Source organism: Narcine bancroftii, chromosome 10 (assembly GCF_036971445.1).
Source record: "Narcine bancroftii isolate sNarBan1 chromosome 10, sNarBan1.hap1, whole genome shotgun sequence".
Classification (NCBI taxonomy): domain Eukaryota; kingdom Metazoa; phylum Chordata; class Chondrichthyes; order Torpediniformes; family Narcinidae; genus Narcine; species Narcine bancroftii.
In genome coordinates, this window is record NC_091478.1 from 48,050,218 (window position 1) to 48,073,157 (window position 22,940).

A 22,940-nucleotide genomic window follows, 5' to 3' on the forward strand; every position below is an offset into this window, starting at 1 on the left:
GGGTCACGGTCTAATCCACTGGGAATGGATGAACTCTGCCTAATTTATTTCACGTCAGTCACTGGAGCTTCATCCCCTCCGTCTAGCCTGAATTTCAACCCAGCTCTGACACATCTCTTACTCTCCGTGGCATTCAATACTTGACCTGTGTGACATGTGCACCATTTATTCCCTCAGAAAATAATCACCAATTAAGGATATCATTTCTTCATTCTTCAAGTAATCCAATAACTTTTTCAAAGGAGCATATTGGTACAGGGTCGATAAACATCCCAGCATGATCAATTTGTGCTTTGCTCTTGTCAACGCTACATTTAATCTGCGCCAGTCCTTCAGTAACTCTCCAAGCTTTTAAGGAAGGAAGTTCAATGGAATTATCGCCATGCTTTGCAATCTTACACTCATGAAGGAAACCTCAGTTTGGTGAAATGAGCAGATCTGGTAGATTCCCAGATTGTGAATTCTAATTATTATGCTGCTCGAATTAAAGAGAAATGAAAAGCAGAAGTGGTAAATGTGAACAGAAACTAACAGTTGGTTCGAGCATGTTGTGGCTTCAATATGTTTACAGGTGCTCCTCAACTTAGAATGTGGTTGCGTTCCGGCAAACCCATTGTAAGACGAAAAAGAGTACAGCACCTACCATTTTTGTAATTAAATTTTGAATTTCTTTATTACACACTGAAAAGACCATTAACATACACAGCTGAAAGCACAATAAGCATGGTTGAGTCAGCATTGCGAGAGAGTATGCAGTACGATACTCTTGCGCGATGCTTCCATCACCCAGCATCGCAAGACAGTAGCACACCGCACATCACAAGTGTGGGTCATATCAGAATTCAAATTTTAAACTACGGATTCAAAACAGTAACTTAGAAAAATAATCAGTCAGACCATCATAAGTAGGGGAGCACCTGTAGTTTATTATCCTAGAATAACACTTATTGTAATCAAATCACAATTTTCAAATATGGGCCAATTTAAAAACTGTCCAAGCAGAAGGGAGATGACGTTAAGTATTCTTCCATTGGATGGCACATCAGGCTTACAGCAATAGGACACAGCACAGATATTGTTTTACTCACCTTTCCTTTGCTGTTACTCCTTACAAAGGACAGAATAATCACACTTTTGTCTCTGCCCTGGTACTTGTCCACTGTATTCACCTCAATAGCACTGAAAGCTTGATCCCTCAGCAGCAAAGCTGAGACGGTTTTAAGCTGCTGTCTGTATGGTGCAATAATCCCAATGTTACAGGGCTTGCATCCAGCCTGTTTACAAAATAATCCAAGAATTCACGTTACCAAAGAAGTCCATCACATCCTACGCCACACTTGAGCCACACCTCAGTTGCCACTCCAGGACAGATGAATCACCAAAGCAATTGTGCAGGTCACGATGTGTGGATGTTGTTAAGGGACTGCAAATAAGTGAGAAAAGAAAGAGACCAAACTTTGGGAGCATCAAACAATGTTGGCACGGGAGGAGATTCTCCAGAAAAACGCAAAAGGAACTAAGAGTGTAATTGCACAGGGCTATAAGATAGTGGAAAAGATTCGAGAAAGATGGCCAGTGTTGTCAAAGGCACCAAATAGTGATCAGAATATTTTATTACAATCACACTAATTCTCAATGGTGATTAACACAGTGCTTGAGAGAACATGTACACACAATTTTATCTTGCATGCCTTTATTAAATAGGAATATTTCAAAATACCTCACTCAGACTGGTGATTTAATTCAGGAAACATGCCCCAATTTGCCACCATGTACAAAGTTCTGGCATAGATGATTATCACCCTGACTGGTACTGAGAACATGATTTGCTCCCTCCTTCACAGTTCCTTCAAAATCAGATGCACCTACCTTTAGTAAAACTGCTGTCAGACAGTACACCAACTCAGCCTCAGTCAGGTTACTGACACCACTCTGTTCTTCTGTCTCATAAGCTGGGACCTTGGACAAACATAACCTCTCAAATGAAATGCATTTGTATATTGTGTGACAAATTCAATAAACACCAAAGGCAGATGTACAATAGGAAAAATCCCCCATGCCACTCTTCCCCTTCCGCCAACACCTTCCTTTCCTCTGGAGGTTTCAATCCCTCTGAACTGCCTGCTGTCAGCCTCATCTTGCCCCTCCTAAAGCACCATGCTCCCATTTGATCACCACTCTCTCCGTTTTCAGGTGCTTTCCTTTTAGAGTAAGTTCCTATCTATCCCTTTCTTTACTGCAGACCAAGTATGGGAAGCGGTTTAATATTACACAGCTATACAACAAAGGCTGAATGATGTGGGCTGAGAAGCGTAGGTTGAGTAATAGGGACCAAGGCCATGGTGCTGAGGAACAGGGCCAATGGTCTTCAGGCCAGATTTTGATCATCTGTGCTCTTGATTTCCTAAGGTTCCCAATGTCTGTGAGTAATTGCCTGTGCTAAGAGTGACAACAATGCCAGTGTTGGCTCTGCTTCTAAAAAAAAACACAATGCAAATTCCAAGGGAGTACCATTCCTGCAGAATTGAACATCAGCTCACCTGTTCAGTGTTAAGGAAGCACACTGGATTATTTGGGTCCAGAGCAACCTTCAGCCAAGAAGGATATAAAGTGTGTGTGGCCAATTCACTCAAATTAGACAGCTTTAACATCGCAGTTGCCACTTGTTCTGATCCACAAACCAATTTTCCCTCATACATTAAGGTATTGCTGAGTGACATAATTGATCTGTGGAAATTGGTAAATGATTGTTACAGGACTGTCAGAAATCACTTGTCACAGATCACGTTTAATTCAAAGAATTTACCTGTTCATTCTGTACTGAACATTGAGCTGAACCACTGCATCAAGATTCTTCTCCAAGCGTTTAAATAAACTCTCATCCATTCCCAGGGCTCTGTTAGCACAGAAAGCATAAAAGACATTATGTGCCAGAGCACAGATGCACTGCTGTGTTCAGTGTTGGAAGCAGTTTATTGATCCCAAAGGAGGTGGCGTTTGCTGGCAAGTACACTTTGGGGAGCAGTCCAAGGCACTGCAATGTGAGTGAATAAATGGCCTGCTGAGGATTCAGTGTGAATGAGCTACCAGAGGTGGTGATGGAGGCATTTGGACAGGGACTTGAACGAACAAGGCACAAGGAATTTGGAATTAATGCAGGGAAGTGGGATTTAGATCAGTGAGATGGTCAGCATGGACAGAATGGGCCAAAGGCCTGTTCCGGTGTTGTACCATAGCTAAATGTTGCCCTGGACATACATACATGGTGGATAAATGAGCAGCGTGTCAGGGAACAGGGATGCTTCTGTTTGTGTTGAAGGATTGGTGTGTTCATGAATATGCTGCTGAGGCAATGATGAGCATTAATGCTTTTGTGCAGCTCTGGGAGTGTTTTTGTGCATTCTGCCACACACAGGAGTGTGTATTCTTGCACGTGGCAGCACCAGGTTGCTATTACTTTGGATATGGTGTGTAGGAAGGAAGGCGTGTTATGGGCGTGCACTTTGTGTAGTGGTATGTCCTTGATTAACTGCATGCCTGTGCTGCAAATGAGTCAGTTGTACAACTGGTTTGCTTAGCTAATCAGTAGTCCAGTGATCAGACAATATATCTCCTATTGGATGTAGACATTTAAATTAGAACCAGGGGTTTCTGTGAGAACATTTTCAGTGTCAAAAGGACTCACACCAGTCTGCAGGATGTTGGAGACTGGCTCATGGGAACAAGGTATGGGAACTGAGATTCAAGAGGGTGCTGAGGGCAAAAAGGTCTTCAGGCACTGATTGTATTGGCGGTTTAAATTTGGAGCTCAGGTTGCCAATGGATTGAACAGGATTCTATGAGGCTGCAGGTGTGCTGAAGTTGCATCCACAGACACTGTTTCTGAAGCAACTCTCTTTTGCTTTAATTTCTCATTGCAGGGGCTGGAAAATGTTTATGGTGACTTTACGGCAAGCAAAAGGTGAAGCCTATTTTTTTGCATTTTTACATGAGAATAAAAGGAACTTTGATCCTTGATCTTGCCAAGTCTTTTGTTTGAAATGCAATCACAGAGGTATACAGCTCAGAAACAGGTCATTTGGCCCAAACTGACTACATTCCCTTAGTTAAGTGTTGAGCTAATCATTCCATACCAATAATAAATTATAATTGAGTGGAAGCTGGCAGTATATTTGAATGTGCCTAAATATATAAATTACAGGTTAATCAATCATGGTGAGCAATCAATAAATTAGAGAAACCATCCTCCTTGTTTGCATTCTACCCACACACAAATCATTTGAACTATTTCCTCTCTGTAAAGTATCTATTTAGATCTCAATCCTATAGACCTTTTGCCCTTATTTTGAACTATGCCAATCTTTTCTCATACTGCACCTTTGTCCTTCATACTTAGCACACAGAAGAAATGAGGCCTTGGTCTCTTACTTATCTGGTGGACCTTGGCTCCAAACAACCCACCCTAAAATCTGTCATTTCAACACTTGGAGTTAATGAAAATAAAAAAAAAATCAGATGCTGGGAACACTCAGGTCAGGTATCATTGGGAAATTTTAAAAAAATGTTTCACATCTAAAATGCCTGCCAAAATCAGATTTATTGTCAGAGTACATACATGACATCACATACAACCCTGAGATTCATTAATCCTGCGGGCACGGCAGAATCACCATTTAATGGTAGTGCAAAAAATAAACTGTACACAGCATGAAACATGTAAACAAAGAACTGTAAACAGATAATGAATGTAAACTGACTGCGCAATACAGGGAGAAAAAAAGAAAATCAATAAAGTGCATAAGTAATAGTCCTTAAATGATTGAGTTTGTTGTTAAGGACTCTGATGGTGGAGGGGTAGCAGCTGTTCCTGAAACTGGTGGTGCGAGTCTTGTGGCATCTATATCTCTTTCCTAATGGCAGCAGTGAGAGCAGAGCATGTGCTGGATGCTGTGGTTCTTTGATAATTGCTGCTGCTCTCTGATGGCAGTGTTTCCTGTAGATGTACTCAATAGTGGGGATGATTTTGCCTGTGATGTCCCAGGCTGTGCCCACTACTTTTTGGAGGCTTTACACTCAAGGTCCATCATACCAGACCATGATGCAGCCAATCAGCACACTTTCCACCACACCTATGTAGAAATTTGCCAGGGTTTTTGGTGTCATAGCAAACCTCAATAAAATCCTGAATAAGTAGAGGCACTGATGTGCTTCCTTCACAATGCCATTGGTGTTGGGTCCAGGAAAGATCCTCCATGATAGTGACTCCCAAGAAATTAAAAATTACTCAATCCATTTAATTCCTAAAATTGTCCTGGGACAGTTACCATAGATGGTGTCTGTGCCAAACAGAATTGGAAATTAAACTAATTCTTTGTTACTTGCACCTGATAACGTATTCCCTGCATAGTTATGCATCGATCTGGAAGCCTCTTAGACCTACTGTTCCATCTGCTTCCACCTCTATCCTCGACAGCCTGTCCCAGTTAGTTACCACTCTGTAAAAGAAAATGTGCTCTGCACATCTTCATTAAATTCCACCCCATACACCTTAAATAGGTCCTTCTGAACAGGTACTCCTCAACTTACGACTTTGTTCTGTTCTGACCGACCAGTCGTATCTCAAAATGGACGCAAGTTGGAAATTTACTCTATCTATTTTTAATCGCTGGTCAAATACAACATGATGGCCACCAAGACCAGCTCTCGCAAAAGGTTGGTCACCCCTACCATAGGTGTTATTTTTCCACAGATAGGCCCCAATGTCATCACCCAAAATCATAATTTTAATATCTTTCTTTTATTTATTTATTTTTATTTATTATTTATAATAAGTTTCGATTGTATGTACGGATGACCGCATGTTGCATAGGTTGTAAGTTGGGTGCTACCTGTATTGACATTTTACCCGAGAAAAATTCTGAGCAAGAATGACCTTTTGATTGTTTCAATTACCTAAACCTGATTATTTTGTGAACACCTTCTCCAAGCACCCTCTCAGCAATGTATAATCACACTAGCCCACCATCAGATCTATTGTTGCTTGTTTATTTTCCAGAAATTCCTCCTTGCCCTTTGGAAAGCTCTTTACTTTAGGATGGGAAATAAAGCTCTAAATAACACACCCATTTTTAGGAATTTGCTTCGAGTTAATAATTTACAATTCATAGCAGAAGACAACTACGCTACACACAGCAACAAAGAAAGATTGAAAGTCAGGTTGGAATGCACCTTGGAAGTATCTTCAGCTACTGGTGTTCCCATGTTCCTGCTGCCCTTGTAATTGGGATCAATCACAGGTTTGCAAGGTGCTACTGGAGTCGCCTAGGCAAAGTAACTATATTCAGTTCAGTAGATCAGACACGTTACGGCCATTGTGCGCTGCTGGTACCGGGAGTGAATGTTTAAGATGATGGATATAGCACTACTTAAGTGGGCTGCTTTGCCGTGGATGGTGTCAACTTTCTTGAGAAATGCTGGACCTGCACTCACCCAGGAAAGTGGACAGCAATCCAGCATACACCTGACATGCCGCTGGGATGATGAAAAGACCTTGGGACCTTAGATGATACACTGCCCCATTTCTGCTCTGACCTGACCTGGTAAGCTTGGTTTCTGGTCAATGATTACCTCCAGTGGGGAAACTGGCTATAATGCCATTGAACATCAAAATGGATTATTAGATCTCTCTTCTTGGTTGCTTGCCACCTATGAGCTAATTCTGAATATTAATACTTTCCAGTTCAGTAAAAGAGTGCTTGATCAATACTGCTAACCTCTCTTGATCATGCCTCCTGATTACCATCATTAAATGAATTGTCATTCCACTGTATTTTAATCCCATTTAGTTTACCAAGCTTTTTGTCAAGCTCAACTCAGATGCACTCAAACCCCACTTTAATATGCATTTCTGATTCTCCGTTTCCTGGACACAGGATTGGCAGCAGGCATAGGCCAAACCCACTGTCCTTCAGAGAGACTTGTCTCAACTCACCTTCCCTACCTCTCACAGACACCGACTCCCGTTACATCCCTCTCAGCCTTGAACATATTCAGTGATTCATTTGCCACAAATGTTGTGGACAAATACCACAGATTCAAGGCACTCAGAAAAAAATGAACTTCATTAAATTGTCAACTCCTTAATCCAAATCTAGCAGCACCTCAGGTCCAGATTCCCATCACAGGATGAAATGTTTTCTCAATGCTTTATTTTGCTTTTCTCTACAGCCATCAAGTTCCTTGATCCTCTTCTCTGATATTTCTTTCTAGTTTCCCCTCACCAAGGTGAGCCTCCAGTGAACCTCTGGTTTGCGCAGGCCCTTCCTGATATGGGAGAGGATAGCTTGTTTCATAAAATACAAATTGTTAGTGAGGTAAATAGGATGCCTGTAGATGCTGGAAAACTGGAGCAACGAACTAAGTGATGGATAAGCTCATGGGATTTGGCAGCATCCATGGAAAGCAAAACAACCTTTGACGTTTTGGACTGAAAACCCTTCATCAAGAATATGCCAGAATCAAAGGGCACAGGGGTGCAGAGGGGGAGGAGCACAGGTTGACAGGTGATAGGTGAATACTGACCTCACCCCACCCTTTTATTCAGTTGACCACTCAACTATTATTGCTCCTGATTAAGGTTTTTTCCGCCTGAAACGTCGACTGCCTATTGTTTCCCATGGATGCTGCCTGACTTAATTTCTTCCAACACTTTTTATAATATTCATTAATTACCAATTCATTTAGATCCAACTGAGGACATACCTGGCATGAGAGCTCTGAATGACAGGTGGCAATTGTTGATGGTCTCCCACAAGCACAAACCGATCAGCAGAAAATAAGGGGCCTAGGCAGATCAGCTGATGGATCTGGGATGCTTCATCCACAATGCAAAAATCAAATCTTCTTTGATCAAATAACGGATGTTTCATTCCCATACAGGTCGTTGCAACCACAAGCTGAAACACAATGACCTAGCATTACACCCTGTGTCATTGCTTTTGGTTACATTTCCCCTTGATAACTCTACTAAGAACATTTATGCCCAATTAAACACCACAAATTACTCCCAGCTGAATGATTGAGTTCCCAGTGCATAGAAGTCAGAGACCAGGTGACAGAATGGTTTAATCAGTAAGATTTAGCTAAAATAAGCAAAGTAGAACCTTTTTAATCAGACAGAAGTAAATCATAAAAATCTGTAGACACAGTGGTTGAAGTAAAAACAGAAAATGCTGGAGAAGCTCAGCAGGTCAGTGTCCTTTATGTCTTTGGCTTGGCTTCGCGGATGAAGATTTATGGAGGGGGTAAATGTCCACGTCAGCTGCAGGCTCGTTTGTGGCTGACAAGTCCGATGCGGGACAGGCAGACACGGTTGCAGCGGTTGCAGGGGAAAATTGGTTGGTTGGGGTTGGGTGTTGGGTTTTTCCTCCTTTGCCTTTTGTCAGTGAGGTGGGCTCTGCGGTCTTCTTCAAAGGAGGTTGCTGCCCGCCAAACTGTGAGGCGCCAAGATGCACGGTTTGAGGCGATATCAGCCCACTGGCGGTGGTCAATGTGGCAGGCACCAAGAGATTTCTTTAGGCAGTCCTTGTACCTTTTCTTTGGTGCACCTCTGTCACGGTGGCCAGTGGAGAGCTCGCCATATAACACGATCTTGGGAAGGCGATGGTCCTCCATTCTGGAGACGTGACCCACCCAGCGCAGCTGGATCTTCAGCAGTGTGGACTCAATGCTGTCGACCTCTGCCATCTCGAGTACTTCGATGTTAGGGATGAAAGCGCTCCAATGAATGTTGAGGATGGAGCGGAGACAACGCTGGTGGAAGCGTTCTAGGAGCTGTAGGTGATGCCGGTAGAGGACCCATGATTCGGAGCCGAACAGGAGTGTGGGTACGACAACGGCTCTGTATACGCTTATCTTTGTGAGGTTTTTCAGTTGGTTGTTTTTCCAGACTCTTTTGTGTAGTCTTCCAAAGGCGCTATTTGCTTTGGCGAGTCTGTTGTCTATCTCGTTGTCGATCCTTGCATCTGATGAAATGGTGCAGCCGAGATAGGTAAACTGGTTGACCGTTTTGAGTTTTGTGTGCCCGATGGAGATGTGGGGGGGCTGGTAGTCATGGTGGGGAGCTGGGACCTCAGTTTTCTTCAGGCTGACTTCCAGGCCAAACATTTTGGCAGTTTCCGCAAAACAGGACGTCAAGCGCTGAAGAGCTAGCTCTGAATGGGCAACTAAAGCAGCATCGTCTGCAAAGAGTAGTTCACGGACAAGTTTCTCTTGTGTCTTGGTGTGAGCTTGCAGGCGCCTCAGATTGAAGAGACTACCATCCGTGCGGTACCGGATGTAAACAGTGTCTTCATTGTTGAGGTCTTTCATGGCTTGGTTCAGCATCATGCTGAAGAAGATTGAAAAGAGGGTTGGTGCCAGAACACAGCCTTGCTTCACGCCATTGTTAATGGAGAAGGGTTCAGAGAGCTCATTGCTGTATCTGACCCGACCTTGTTGGTTTTCGTGCAGTTGGATAACCATGTTGAGGAACTTTGGGGGGCATCCGATGCGCTCTAGTATTTGCCAAAGCCCTTTCCTGCTCACAGTGTCGAAGGCTTTGGTGAGGTCAACAAAGGTGATGTAGAGTCCTTTGTTTTGTTCTCTGCACTTTTCTTGGAGCTGTCTGAGGGCAAAGACCATGTCTTTATGTACCTTTATGTAGCAAAGGCAAAAATACATAACATTTCGGGCTTGAACACTTCATCAAAATATTCTCTCAAGCCTGAAATGTTGGCTATGCATCTTTATCTTTGCCTTATAAAAGACACTGTTTGACCTGCTGAGTTTCTCCTGCTTTGTGTTTTTACTATAAGCAAAGTGGAATTGATCATCACGTATACTTTGTTTTGGTTGCTATACTGACAAGTTAATCTTTATTAATGACAGTCGGTAGTGCAATAATAAAACAGAAGTACAGGATGTTCCAGCAAGTCAAATCATGCAGAATATAGTCTTATAAAGACAAAGGGTATGGTGTGGAGAAAAGCAGTTGAAACAGTGCAAAAGCATAATCTTTTTCCAATGAGAGATCCATTCAAGTGTCTGATGACTGTCCTTGAATTTGGAGGCTCATTTTTTCAAGCTAGTGTATCTTATGCCCAACAGAAGAGAGAAATGTGTGACTGGGGTGAGATGGGTACTTTCAAATGGGTATAAGAACAATTAACTCACATAAAAGCTTCTTTGTATAGACTGTGAGATTGATGAACAGAATCCTGTAAATGGGGAAATCATCCCAAATACTCATACATATTTATTTTGATTATTTATGTGATCATTATGTCCTGTATCTTGTGTGTTTTTATGAGCACCATTGTCTGGACAACGCTATTTCATCGGACTGCATAAGTTCAATCCGATGATAATGAACATTTGGGAAATCATGTTTCATGAATTTGATATTTTTTATTGACAAGGTGATCAATTGTTTTGATGGGGGAAGGGCAGTAGACATTGGGTGGATTTTATCAAGAGGTTTAATAAGATTCCACACGGTTGGCTGGTCCAGTAGGCTTAAGCATGTGGGATTCACGGCTAACCAAATGAATACAAAATTGGCTTGGTGGTTGGAATCAGAGCTTGGTAGGGGAGGGTTGTTGTTCTGATTGGAGAACTATGACCAGTGGTGTGCTGGAAAGATCAATGCGAGATCCACTGCTGTCTGCCATCTAAAAAAACGATTATTATGAGAATGTAGGTGCTTAAGTAGGTTTACCTCTGACACCTAAATTGTGCTATAGTGGACAGCAAAAGTTAACCTAAGATTACAACCAAATCAAGATCAACTGGGGAGGGGTCCACTGAACAGAAGATGAAATTTAACTCAGACAAGCGTGAAGTGTTGCATTTTGGAAAGTTATAACAGGGCACAACTTGCACCGTAAAAGTGTCCAGGAAGTGTGGAAGAACATTGGGACAAGGGATACAAGTATATATTTAAATTTTAGAAATTTTAATTTAAATTTTGACAGAGCAAGGTAACAAGCCATTTTGGCCCGCGAGCCAATTAACTACAACCCCTGGTACGTTTCAAACAACGGGAAATATCTGGAGCCCCTGGAGGAGACTCACGCAGACACAGGGAATACATACAAACTCCTTAGACAACACGGGATTCGAACCACCGTCCCGATCACTGGTGCTGTAACGGTTACACCAACTGTGCCATCTATGTTCCCTGAAAATGGTCACAGTTTGACAGGATGGGGTTGGTGAGACCTACATAGAGTATCGTGTGCGGTTCTGGTTGTCAAACATCAGTGAGGATGAAAAGGTAGCAGAAAAGATCCCGAAGGATGTTACAAGGGCTGGAGGAATTACAAGGAGAAACTGGATAAGTTAGATGTTTTCTTCCTGGAGCACAAGAAGCGAGGGGCAACCTTGTAAACGTACATAAAATCAAGGGGGCATGGACAAGGTATGGGGAGTCTAAAATTGGAAGGCATCGATTTAAAATGAGAGGGGAAAGATTTAAAGGGACAGACTCCTTCTTCATGCAGAATATGGTGGCTATGAGGAATGAGTTGGCAGAGGAAGCAGGGATAATTGTTATGTTCAAAAGACATTTAGACATGTACATGGATAGGGATTGTTTGGACCAAAATAGGCCAAAGTTAGGCCTGGCAGGTCAAGACTACAACTTGATTGGCATTGATGAGATGGGCCTATGATGTAACTCTGACTACAGAGGACAATGGTTACATTGTCCCTCAGTTTTCAATACTGACACTACTTCCACATAAAAGTGAGATGACAGGTGGATAATGATTATGGATAGGCAAACAATACCAGAGATTACAGAGGGCACAGATCTGGAGATTGAAAAATGGAGTTAGGTAGGGGAATGTCCAAGAGTACAAGACAACATGGCAGGATACGCGGCAACTGCAATTTAACATGGCACAGGGGGACAGCTATATTTTAGCAACATCATTCAGGAATTCAACGTATATAGATATTGCCACACAAATGGTCAAGTACCTGTGTATGTCAGTGAAAAGTGGGAGTGTGGTGGAGATAGAAAGGAGAAAATGGAAGTGGAAAGCAAATGGAGAGGAAAGGATCAGATCTGCAAGAACAAGAGGGGAGAGATTGTGCACTTGCATATTTAAATTTTAAAAAAATTTAGACATGCAGCAGAGGAACAGGACCTTTCGGCTCACAAATCTGTGCTACCCAATTACCTACAACTCCTGGTATGCTTTGAAGGGTGGGAGGAAACCAAAACCACTGGAGAAAACCCATGGAGACACAGGGAGAATGTACAAACTCTTACAGTACGGAAAGCCAACATGAGGACACATGGCTATAGGGGCACAAGGACTGAGTTTTGCAGCTTTCCAGCATCGGGTTTTTACAAGGACTGAGAGATCTCACACAGCAAGTACAAGAGCAGAAATACTACATGCACAGATCATGAGGACAGACGGAACAAGCCATGTACAAGTGGGCCTGAAGGTTGAGTGTATGCATGGATGGTACCCAAATGCAGAGGATACATGCCCTGAGGGCGGATAAAGCATGTGGGTCTGGTTATATCAGATTTTCTGCTGTAGAGTGAGGTCCTCTAGGAGTTGACAAGAGAGGACACCCAGAATTACAATGGAACCATCAACAAAGGCAAGAAACATCAATATTATCAGGTTCTTCAAAGTACTGCCACGCATTTCGAATCTGAGGTGACGTGATGTTTAGATATGGATTGCTTTACATCATAAAAAAATGCAGACCCCTTCAAAATAAATTTTACAATGTGCTCGCAATAAACTATTCAGTTCTGAAAGAGCCAGTAAGCATATCTTGAAAAAATATTCACCCAGAGCAGCATCATCATATGATTACTTAGTTGTGTAGTTGTCACATACTTGTAAATGTAAAGTCCCTGGACACTTTGTGGAGATTCCAAGTTTCAGAAATGATCAGTGAACCTTATTTGGGAGCTGGATCCTCAACATACAAACATTTGAAAGTGTAATCATGCAATTAACTTTATGAAAGAAGCAGTCATTCAGTTAAAGGTATCAACTGATGGGGAAACCAAAGCATATAGATATGGAAAGTACTGGCTTAATTCCAGGTCACAACTGGTCTTGGTCATCTGAGTTAAGGAAGGAAACAACAATAAAAAAAATGAAAGAACAGTTTATTGTCGCGAATATTCTGGGGGATGCAAGCTGGATGAGAACAAAAGCAAGCTCATCTGTACTCCATTCCACATGCAGAAATTTGTTGGAGCTCTCAGCTCTCTACACTTACTTCGCTCTTGTACAGCACTTCCAGCTCAGTCAAGCTTCGGATGGACTTCCTTTTGCAGATATCCTCATCGGTAAATTTCTGAATGTCAGAGTGAACCTTCTGCTTCTGTCCCAGACGCAGGAAGCTCACTTTGAATCGAAGCAGCTTGAGCAGAATGTTATCCACAGCTGAGTGGGTATAACTGGTCAGAAGCACGGTGAAACCACAGGCAGAAAGTATCCGCACCTTATCAAAAAATTGAAAAGTAGTTTCAGTAAAGCCACAAAGTAATAATTTAACAAGTTATTCCTATTAAAACAAATAGTTGGAAAGCGGATCTAATGAACAGTCATGCAGCACAGAACAAGCCCTTCAGCCCAATTCATCCAAGATGGGCTGGTCCTATTTGCCCATAACATTGTAAATCCCTCCTATCCATAAATCTGTCCAAACTTCCATAAATGTTACCCATTTCAGTAGCTTCTTTGTCACCTCTTTGAGGTATGGGTTACCCTCTGAGTGAAAAATGATCCCCTCAGGTCAATCCCAACTCTTTTCCCTTTCATTTTAAAATGATGTCCTCTAGTTTTAGAATCATCTAACCCAGGGAAAAAGACAGCATTCACTTCAATGCACCTGATGATTTTACAAATCTCTGTAAGGTCACCCTTTAACTTGTACTCTTGGGAATAAAGACCTAGTCTATCCAACCTCTCCCTATAACTCAAGCTCTTCAATCTTGACAATATCCTGAATAATCTCCTCTGCTCCCCTTTCAACTTTCTGATATCCTTCCTATAGCTGGGAAACCAGATCAATACACAGTACTCCAAGTATTGTCTCAGCAGTACCTTCTACAGCTCTATCATGTGGCCCAATTTTAGGAGTTTGCTGTCCAATGAAAGCAAGTTTTTCAGGTCTCTGATCTACTCTCCACAGAAGCTGTCTTTATTTTTATAAAACAGTCAAGAACTAGAACATTTCAAATAACAAAACCAGCCATGCACTGAAGACCCAGGAATCCCTGTTGCAATAGCAGGAAATGCAGCTCGTTTCACAAGCCACACCAATCACGAAACCTTTCTGTCATTTAAATTTAAATTTTCTGTCATCTGTGGTAATTATTTCATGATTTGAATGACCAAATGTTACAGGTAAAATTATGTGGAAATTAAAAAAAACATTCCTGTATCTGCAGTTTTTTTATGAACAGCTAAATTTATTTTAAATTGCAGGAATAAGTAAAATATCAGTCTTTGATTATCTTTCTCAACTGCAAAAGAAAATATTTTGGCACACAAATCATTTTGATCTAAAGGGAACTCAGTTGAATGCATATCTTCACCAAGGTCAACATAACATTCAAACCTTTTACTTCATGCCCCTTTAAGTCTATTTACCTTCAAGTGGCCATTTCTTTTCCTCAAGATTTTAATTTTTATTTTTTTTTTAAATTTTTCCACACTGTGAACCATATCAACCAAAATACATACAAACATTTTCCTCTTAAATATACACAGTAGCATTTTCTCCCCTTCCCCCACCCCACTCCAAAACCAATAAATATTCAACATGTACAATACAATAAAACCATTAAACAATGAAAATAAACAAGAAAAAAAGTGTCATCTACTTTAACACATTGGATCAAATCGTTTTGTCTTCTTATCATTTTAAGGGGTGGAGGTCCAAGGCAAGCCCTCTCTGTTATGTTCCATGTACAGCTCCCAAATTTGTTCAAATAATGTGACTTTATTTTTTAAATTATATGTTATTTTTTCAAATGGCATACATTTATTTATTTCCATGTACCATTGCTGTATTCTCAGGCTCTCTTCTGATTTCCAAGTAGACATTATACATTTTTTTTGCTACAGCTAAGACTATCATAATAAATCATTTTTGTGCTTCATCCAGTTTGAGGCCTAATTATATTATATTTTTATATTACTTAGAAGAAAGATCTCTGGATTTTTTGGATGTTGTTTTTTGTGATTTTATTTAATACCTGATTTAGATCTTCCCAAAACTTTTTCACTTTCTCACATGCCCAAATTGCATGTACTGTTGTTCCCATTTCCTTCTTACAACGAAAACATCTATCTGATACTGTTGGATTTGTGAGAGATGAGTAAAACTAATATGAAAATATGTGTAATGAATAAAGCCAGTATGAATAGGATAAGGGTAGATAATAGAATGTAGGAAGTAAAGTTAGTCTGAATAGGATAAGGATCTTCTAGAGAGAGTCAGCAAGTTCAGCATATGTAATTAGTAAGCCTTAGACAGAATTAGCAAGTTCTGCATATAAGAGTTAGTAAGCCCTGAGGGTTGGTAAGGTGTGAATAAGGACAAAGGCAGGTGAATAAGGACAATTGATGGGACACAGACAGGATACCCCCTGGTCCTCCAAGTTCACAGAAACAGCATGTAGGCAGACAGGATTGCCTAAATGCCAAACTTATCCAGGAGGCAGAAGAATGTTGGGGGGGGGGGAGGGTACCTCTACACTGAAATGAACTGTATAAAAGTTGGGTGAGCCCCAGTATGTGTGTGTATTCCCAGGGTAAGGGGAAGCACCCAACTTTGCATTGTTGTATAATTCTGTGAAGGTACTTCTGTTTCTCACAGATCCCATTTATTTCAACTTTTGGGGCGTGATATATAACCTGCGTAATGGCAGAGGTCGACAGCATCGAGTCCACGCTGCTGAAGATCCAGCTGCGCTGGATGGGTCACGTCTCCAGAATGGAGGACCATCGCCTTCCCAAGATCGTGTTATATGGCGAGCTCTCCACTGGCCACCGTGACAGAGGTGCACCAAAGAAAAGGTACAAGGACTGCCTAAAGAAATCTCTTGGTGCCTGCCACATTGACCACCGCCAGTGGGCTGATAATGCCTCAAACCGTGCATCTTGGCGCCTCACAGTTTGGCGGGCAGCAACCTCCTTTGAAGAAGACCGCAGAGCCCACCTCACTGACAAAAGGCAAAGGAGGAAAAACCCAACACCCAACCCCAACCAACCAATTTTCCCCTGCAACCGCTGCAACCGTGTCTGCCTGTCCCGCATCGGACTTGTCAGCCACAAACGAGCCTGCAGCTGACGTGGACTTTTTACCCCCTCCATAAATCTTCGTCCGCGAAGCGAAGCCAAAGAAAAACCAATTATACTGTATCATGTGTAACCTTGTGCTTATTATATTCTTCATAGTTCCAGAACATAATTTTCCCATGTTTCATTTTTTATGTTTAAATCCTTTTCCCACTTTTGCTTGGGTTTATAGGTTATTTCATCATTTTCCTTCTCTTGCAGCTTGATATACATGTTCGTTATAAATATTATCATTGTGTCTGTAATCACATATTCAAAGCTGCTTCCTTCTGGTAATCTCAGTCTGTTTCCCAATTTATCCTTTAGCCTTTCAGATGCAAACATTGTACCATGAGTTATTCCATATTTGTACTTCATTTGTTCAAATGTTAATAAATTATTTCCCAAAAACAATTTTCTATTCTTTTACTTCCTTTTCTCTCCCATTCTCTAAAGCACACGTCAAACTCAGGCCCGCGGTCCAAATTTGGCCCGTGATATAATTATGTTTGGCCCGCAAGATCATATCAAATATGTATTAGAGCTGGCCCACTGGCCGCCGTGCCAGTATAGCGCATGCACAGCTAATACTAAAAATCCCAGAATGCTTTGCAAATGCGTTGGCACCGGCCTGACAGCCCGCTAATCGCCCCCACCTCCTCTCTTTACTTTCATTAGCATCTGCGACCTGTCGCCCAACTCGCATGTAATAAACCCCTTACGAAAAATGGCCAAACGAAAGACAGAAAACAGGACCTTTCAAGACAGGTGGGAGGCAAACTCTGACCCCAGAGTTTGATGAACTTGCATCTAAGAAGAGATGTCAAGTATCTGGTTTAAACCCAGGTGCATCAGAGTAAATCGCAGTGTAGCAAGCTAAGCTTGGATTAATATTTTCTTTGGTTAACTTTGGACTGTTCATAGTTGAAAGATTGGATTTTCATTGAAGCAAGTTGTTATTTTTTTTTTTACTTGTTGGCTTGTGAAAAAAAAACATTTAAAAGGAGCTTAAAGGCTATAGAGAAATATTATTTATTGAATATTTTATTTCTCATTTGTTAATGCTTCTTCTGGAAAAAATTTATCCAAAACTATTATTAAACATTTATTTTAATAAGAAAAAGTTTAACATTACCTATGTTGAAAGAAGAGAAAACATGCAGATGTTGTTGAAAATTTTCAATAAATATTTAGTTTGGCCCATGACTTAGTCCAAGTTTTTAATTTTGGTCCTCTGTGAATTTGAGTTTGACACCCCTGCTCTAAAGGTTTTCTATTGTAAAAGGGATTAGCTGATTTTGCATCAATAATAATCTTCTTCCATATATTGAGTAAATGATGCAATACTGGTGAGCTTTTATATCGTACCAGCTTTTCATCCCACTTATAAAGTACGGATACAGGAGTGTTGAGGAAACAATGAACTCAGCAGGTCAGGCAGCATTCATGCATAGAAATGGTCAGTCAACGCTTTGGGTTGAGACTCTTTAACAAGGCTGGAGTAAGAAGGGAAGATATTACTTATATCAAAGGTTACAATTTTAGGTAATTTAAGGTGACCTATCTGGCTCCACAGTCAATGTCCCGACCCAAAATGCTGACCGATCATTTGTACCCATGGATGCTGCCTGACCTACAGAGTTCTTGTAGTCTTCTGTTTGTTTATTATCCTTTGGTGACTGACAGTGGCCCTCCCACCTTGCTCTCCAATTGGTCAGGCCACTGAGTTCATAGCCTTACTAGCTGTCAATACTTTTTCAGTGTTATGAAGAGCATTATGTGAAATCCACAACAACCACTGAATGCTAAATTAGCCTCAAATAAGAGGCTAATTGAATAAGATCAAAATTGAAGAAGAAAATCTGCAGATGTAGGGTCCAGTGCAGCACACAAATGTGCTGGTGACACAAGCAGACCACGCAGCATCCACAGGAAATAAAACATAACCAACATTTCAGGCCTGGGCCCTTCATTAAGGTATGAGCACCTAAATAAATAGGTTGGGGGGGGGGGTGCGGGGAGGAACACAGGCCATCAGATAAGAGGTAATGGGTTGTTACAGGTGGGAGAACAGAAGAGAAAGCTGAGATTTGATTGGAAGCGAGGGCATGGGGCTAAGAAGGACAGCTCCGTAATAGAAGGAAGGGGAGGGGAGCTGAAGGAAAGTAGACAGAGGCACAGGGAAAGAGAAAGTGGGGAGAGTTGAAGGAAATCAGAGTTGATATTGATGCTGTCTGGTTGGAGACTGAAAAAACAGAAAACAAGGTATTGTTTCTCCAATTTGCATCTGGCCTTAAGTTGGCGGTTATTGACTGATAATCGCCCCACACTCCCTCCCCACCCACCCCCCCAAAGCAACAATCCCGGTTTATCACATCTTTTGGCAATGATGCTGGCAAATTTGCCTTACCAGAGTGCAGATGGTGGTAGTTTTGCCGGTTCCAGGCATACCCACTATCAATGTGTAATCATTAGAAAGCAGCACTCGCTTCATTGCTTGTTTCTGAGGTTTGTTCAATCCTTGAAGGCAAAGAAAAAGATCGGATCAGATGAACATGTCCCAGCTTCTGAAAATTACTCATTGAGAAAGGAAAGAAACAGCAGGTGGAGCATCAAATTCAGTACAGGGTGAAGGATTGCAGGGGGCGGCTGTGGCTGAGCTCAGAGGCAGGGAATGATAGTTCACGGAAGCAGGGGAGCTACATGATGGCAGGGCTGAGTGGGGGGTGGGGGTGAAAGAAGGGGAATATGATCAAGGGCAGGGAGAATGAGGTTGACCACCATGAAAGGCCAGAGGACATCTGTTTAAGGTGAGGGGAGGAAAGTTTAGGGGAGATGTCATGGGCAAGAATTTTTTTTAATTTACAGAGTAGTGGGTGCCTGGAATGCAGGGTCAGGATGATGGTGGAGTACAATTGGGACATTTAAAAGACTCGGGCACATGGATGCAAGAAAAAGAGGGTCATGGGTATGAGATAGGAAAGGCTTAGATAGATTGGCACAACATCATGGGCTGAAGTGCCTGTAGAACCATATAAAATTAATGTTCTGATCTAGGCAGGAGTGATGGCTAGCCCCACAGAAAGAGTAGAATGAGCACTGGAAGTGGGGGAGTGTGGGAGACAGGGAAAAGCTGAAAACCAATGGGAAGAGAAGGGGGAGCTCTGCAGAGGAGAGGAGGTTCTGGAGAAGTACAATCAAGCCCCAAGGAGAGGAGGGGGAAAACATTGAGGCCAAAACTCTGCCCAGTCTTCAAAGTTTGACCTCTCCAGTACTCTGCCCAAATGTAACATTAGTTTCTTATTTATAACCTTCAACCCATTTGCATTAAAAGTCAATGCAGAAAAGCAGCTGCATCTTGAACACCCCAAACTTAGAAATAGCAGATGAATTGATTGGAGGTTCCTATATTTTTTAATGACATTAGAGACCACCATTTAGCTCATTGCTTGGCCCAGCTCTCAGATCAGTCCCATTTCTCTGTAGCCTCTACTGTCTCATGTATCCATTAATTCAACTCTTATCCGATTCCACCACAATCACCATAATTTTCATTTATATTTCAGAAGACTTCTTGAGTCATCAGCACATCAAGGCAGCCATGAAGAAGGCACATCTCTTGTTTCTTAGGCACGTCATCAAATATTCTATCAAAGAGCTGCATGTGGACCATAGAAATTACATTGACCGAATACATCACACCCTGGTTTGGAAATTCAACTGCCTAGGAACTCAGAAGGTTCCAGAAGATAAACATAGCCAGGTCCTTCACAGGCTCAGACCGCCTATCTACTGAACCCGCTGCCTCAAGAAAGCAGCCAACTTCATAAAGGACCTCCATCACCCTGGTCACAACCTCTTCTCACTGCTGCCTTTAATGCCTGAAGACCAGCACCTCAAGATCAGTTTATTTCCAACAGCTACCAAGCTCTTGAGTCTCACTTAGTTAGGGACTACACGAACACTACAAAAGAACTGCCTGCATTAATGCAAAGTCACTTGTCTTTTGCACTAGGATATTTAATACATTTTTTGTGTGTATTTATGGTATTTTTAATTTGATTATATATTTATTATGTAGATTTTAAATTTTTTTTAGCCATACACGCTGCCCATAAGCCCATGCTGCCCAATTACATAAATTAACCTCCAACCTCCATACATTTTTGAAGGGTGGGAGGAAACTGGAACATCCAGAGAAAACCCATGCAGACATGGGGAGAACATACAAACTCCTTAAAGACAGCGTGGGATCATATTGGTGCTGTATTAGTGTTGTGCTAACTGCAATGCTCGCCATAGAGCCTTTTAATCCAGAAAATGAAATTCCTGTTCAGCTGCAGCAACTAAAAGTTTTGGTGCATATATACTTTGCACAATGTATATAACAATATATTCTCATAATTTAGTTCAGCAATTAATCTACAACTAGCAAATCTTTGAAAGGGAAGTAAGCAGCCGACAGAAACCCATGTGGTCACGGGGGTACATGAAAACTCTATGCCAATCAAACCACTTCCTACCCATATTCAGTTTAACCGAGTTAATGGTTGTTGTAAATATCATACTAAAACCAACAAACTATATGGCAATGCAAAATAGATAGAATACCTCTCAGAATATTAGCCATGGTTTCCTTTGCTTCGAGTGGGAGTACACTGCTCAAGTAAGGAACAAACTGTGGGGGCCTCATTCCAATGATGAGCTCTCGAAGCTTGTCACTAAAGAAATTCAGATTAGCTCAGCATTTCCACAGCATGATATTTTTCACAGATAAACAAACAAAAATACATGTTAAGGATGTCATTTTAATTCTGCGATGGTGCCTAGAAAGTGTTTCTCAACACATAATCAGGGGGCTTTACTCTGATCCAGACTGTGCATACAGAACTGGAGTGATTGGCAGAGAAGGAATTATTTGGTCCATCATGCACAAGCACTTTGGAACTAGTCCTATTTTCTTGCCATTTCATGCATGCATCTAATTCTCTTTGAAAATCACACCAAATTTTTGGTTCCAACAGATGGCGTTTGCTTTAAATGAAATGTTATACTCAATTGCTGGTGCAGTAACTTTGACATGGTCATTTATCAAATATCTTTGGAATTTCAAATTTACAACTGGTTCCCCATTTTCTGCTAATCACACCCTTGTGGAACTTAAATTAAGCTGCTAAACATATTACGAAGGAAAATAATGTGCAGATGCTCGGGTCTGGCTTAGTTTACAAAAGTGCTCAAGAAACTCAGCAGATCGTTCAGCATGCATAGTAAGTAAAAGACAGATGCAATTTCAGGCTCAAGCCCTTCCTCTGGTGCCCTAAAAATAAGGCAGATGTCTGAATAAAAAGGTTGGGGAAGATGGGAAGGAGTGCTTGATTTTTGGCACTCTTGAGGAAGGGCTCAGGCCTGAAACCTAGACTGCCTTTTATGAAACATCTACTTACTATGGACGCTGCCTGACCTGCTAAGTTTCTCCAGAATTTTTGTGTGCTAACTGAACACATTTCCCCTTTCAAAGTCAAACCTGCCTAATTATGTTGGACAGTTTTCAAAGATACCTGTCATAATTTTGTTGATCATGGATTTGGGACTTTCTCAGACACTGATGCTGGGGTGCTGATGTAATACTGTACTTTCCTGATTTTTCCTTTCCTGAATAGATACATTTACTGTTTTCCTGCAATCTCTTTACAACTCCACAACGTAAACCAGAAGATCTAGCACTTTGCTCTTAATCTCACAGCAGAACATCCACAATTTGGTTCTAAGAGTATTTCCAATTGCTGATCCTGTCACCAGGATGTATAGTTTTATTGATCATGAGAAATGATAGTTCGTCTAATACTTGTCCTTTTGTAATATTAATTTAACTTCCTTCTTTCTTCCCTTGATTATTATTATTATTATTATTATTATTAGTATATTTTTAGGTCTCTGAAGGACACATGTAAATATATATATTTTACAGCATCTGCTCTTTGCATTCTTCCTATTGTCTCTTTTTTTTAAAAACAGAATTAACATTTACTTTAGTTTTTTTTGTCTTTAAACATTAAAAAAAAGCTTTAAAATATACCTCAAGCCAGATTCCTTTTCTTTACTATTTTAAAATTCTCCCAATCCTCAGCCCTCCTATACTCTTCCCTGATTTACAGTTCTATAAAATATTTTTTTGCATGCTTCATTGATCACTTACTTTAGACAACTCCCTGTATATCTATGAATTGTTTTCAGGTTTAAAACACTCATTTCAGATTTAAGAAATGGGAAATTCTATTTTATCTTAATTTTGCCAAAGGATCTTTCACCATAAGATTATGAATTAAAACTGCCTCTTTAGATTTAGAGCAGATTGTTTGGCAGTTAGAGTCACATGGCACAGAAACAGACACTTTTGTTCAACATGTCCACACTGCCCACCAAATTCCCATCAATGCTAACCCACTTGTTTGCATTTGGTCCATCGCCATCTATACCTTGGAGATTGAATGCTCATTCAGATACTTATTAAATGATATGAGGGTCTCCACATTTTCCACATAGTGCCTTCCAGATGGCAACAACCATCTG

General features: G+C 41.2%; 1 protein-coding gene across 5 annotated transcripts in view; it reads right to left on the bottom strand.

Annotated features, from left to right (window-relative positions):
- The window catches only part of dna2 (DNA replication helicase/nuclease 2), an 89,408-nt gene that overhangs the window by 2,460 nt on the left and 64,008 nt on the right, over window positions 1-22,940 (bottom strand). For 4 of the 5 annotated variants that reach the window (XM_069900872.1, XM_069900871.1, XM_069900875.1 and 1 more), the window contains 9 exons: window positions 20,979-21,088; window positions 18,778-18,887; window positions 13,297-13,521; window positions 7,762-7,955; window positions 2,807-2,896; window positions 2,541-2,727; window positions 1,870-1,959; window positions 1,089-1,274; window positions 200-348 (listed from right to left, as the gene is read on the bottom strand). In XM_069900872.1, coding sequence (XP_069756973.1) covers window positions 200-348; window positions 1,089-1,274; window positions 1,870-1,959; window positions 2,541-2,727; window positions 2,807-2,896; window positions 7,762-7,955; window positions 13,297-13,521; window positions 18,778-18,887; window positions 20,979-21,088 — 1,341 coding nt within the window. The remainder of the gene's footprint in view (window positions 1-199; window positions 349-1,088; window positions 1,275-1,869; window positions 1,960-2,540; window positions 2,728-2,806; window positions 2,897-7,761; window positions 7,956-13,296; window positions 13,522-18,777; window positions 18,888-20,978; window positions 21,089-22,940) is intronic. The other variant, XM_069900873.1, reaches the window with a different exon arrangement.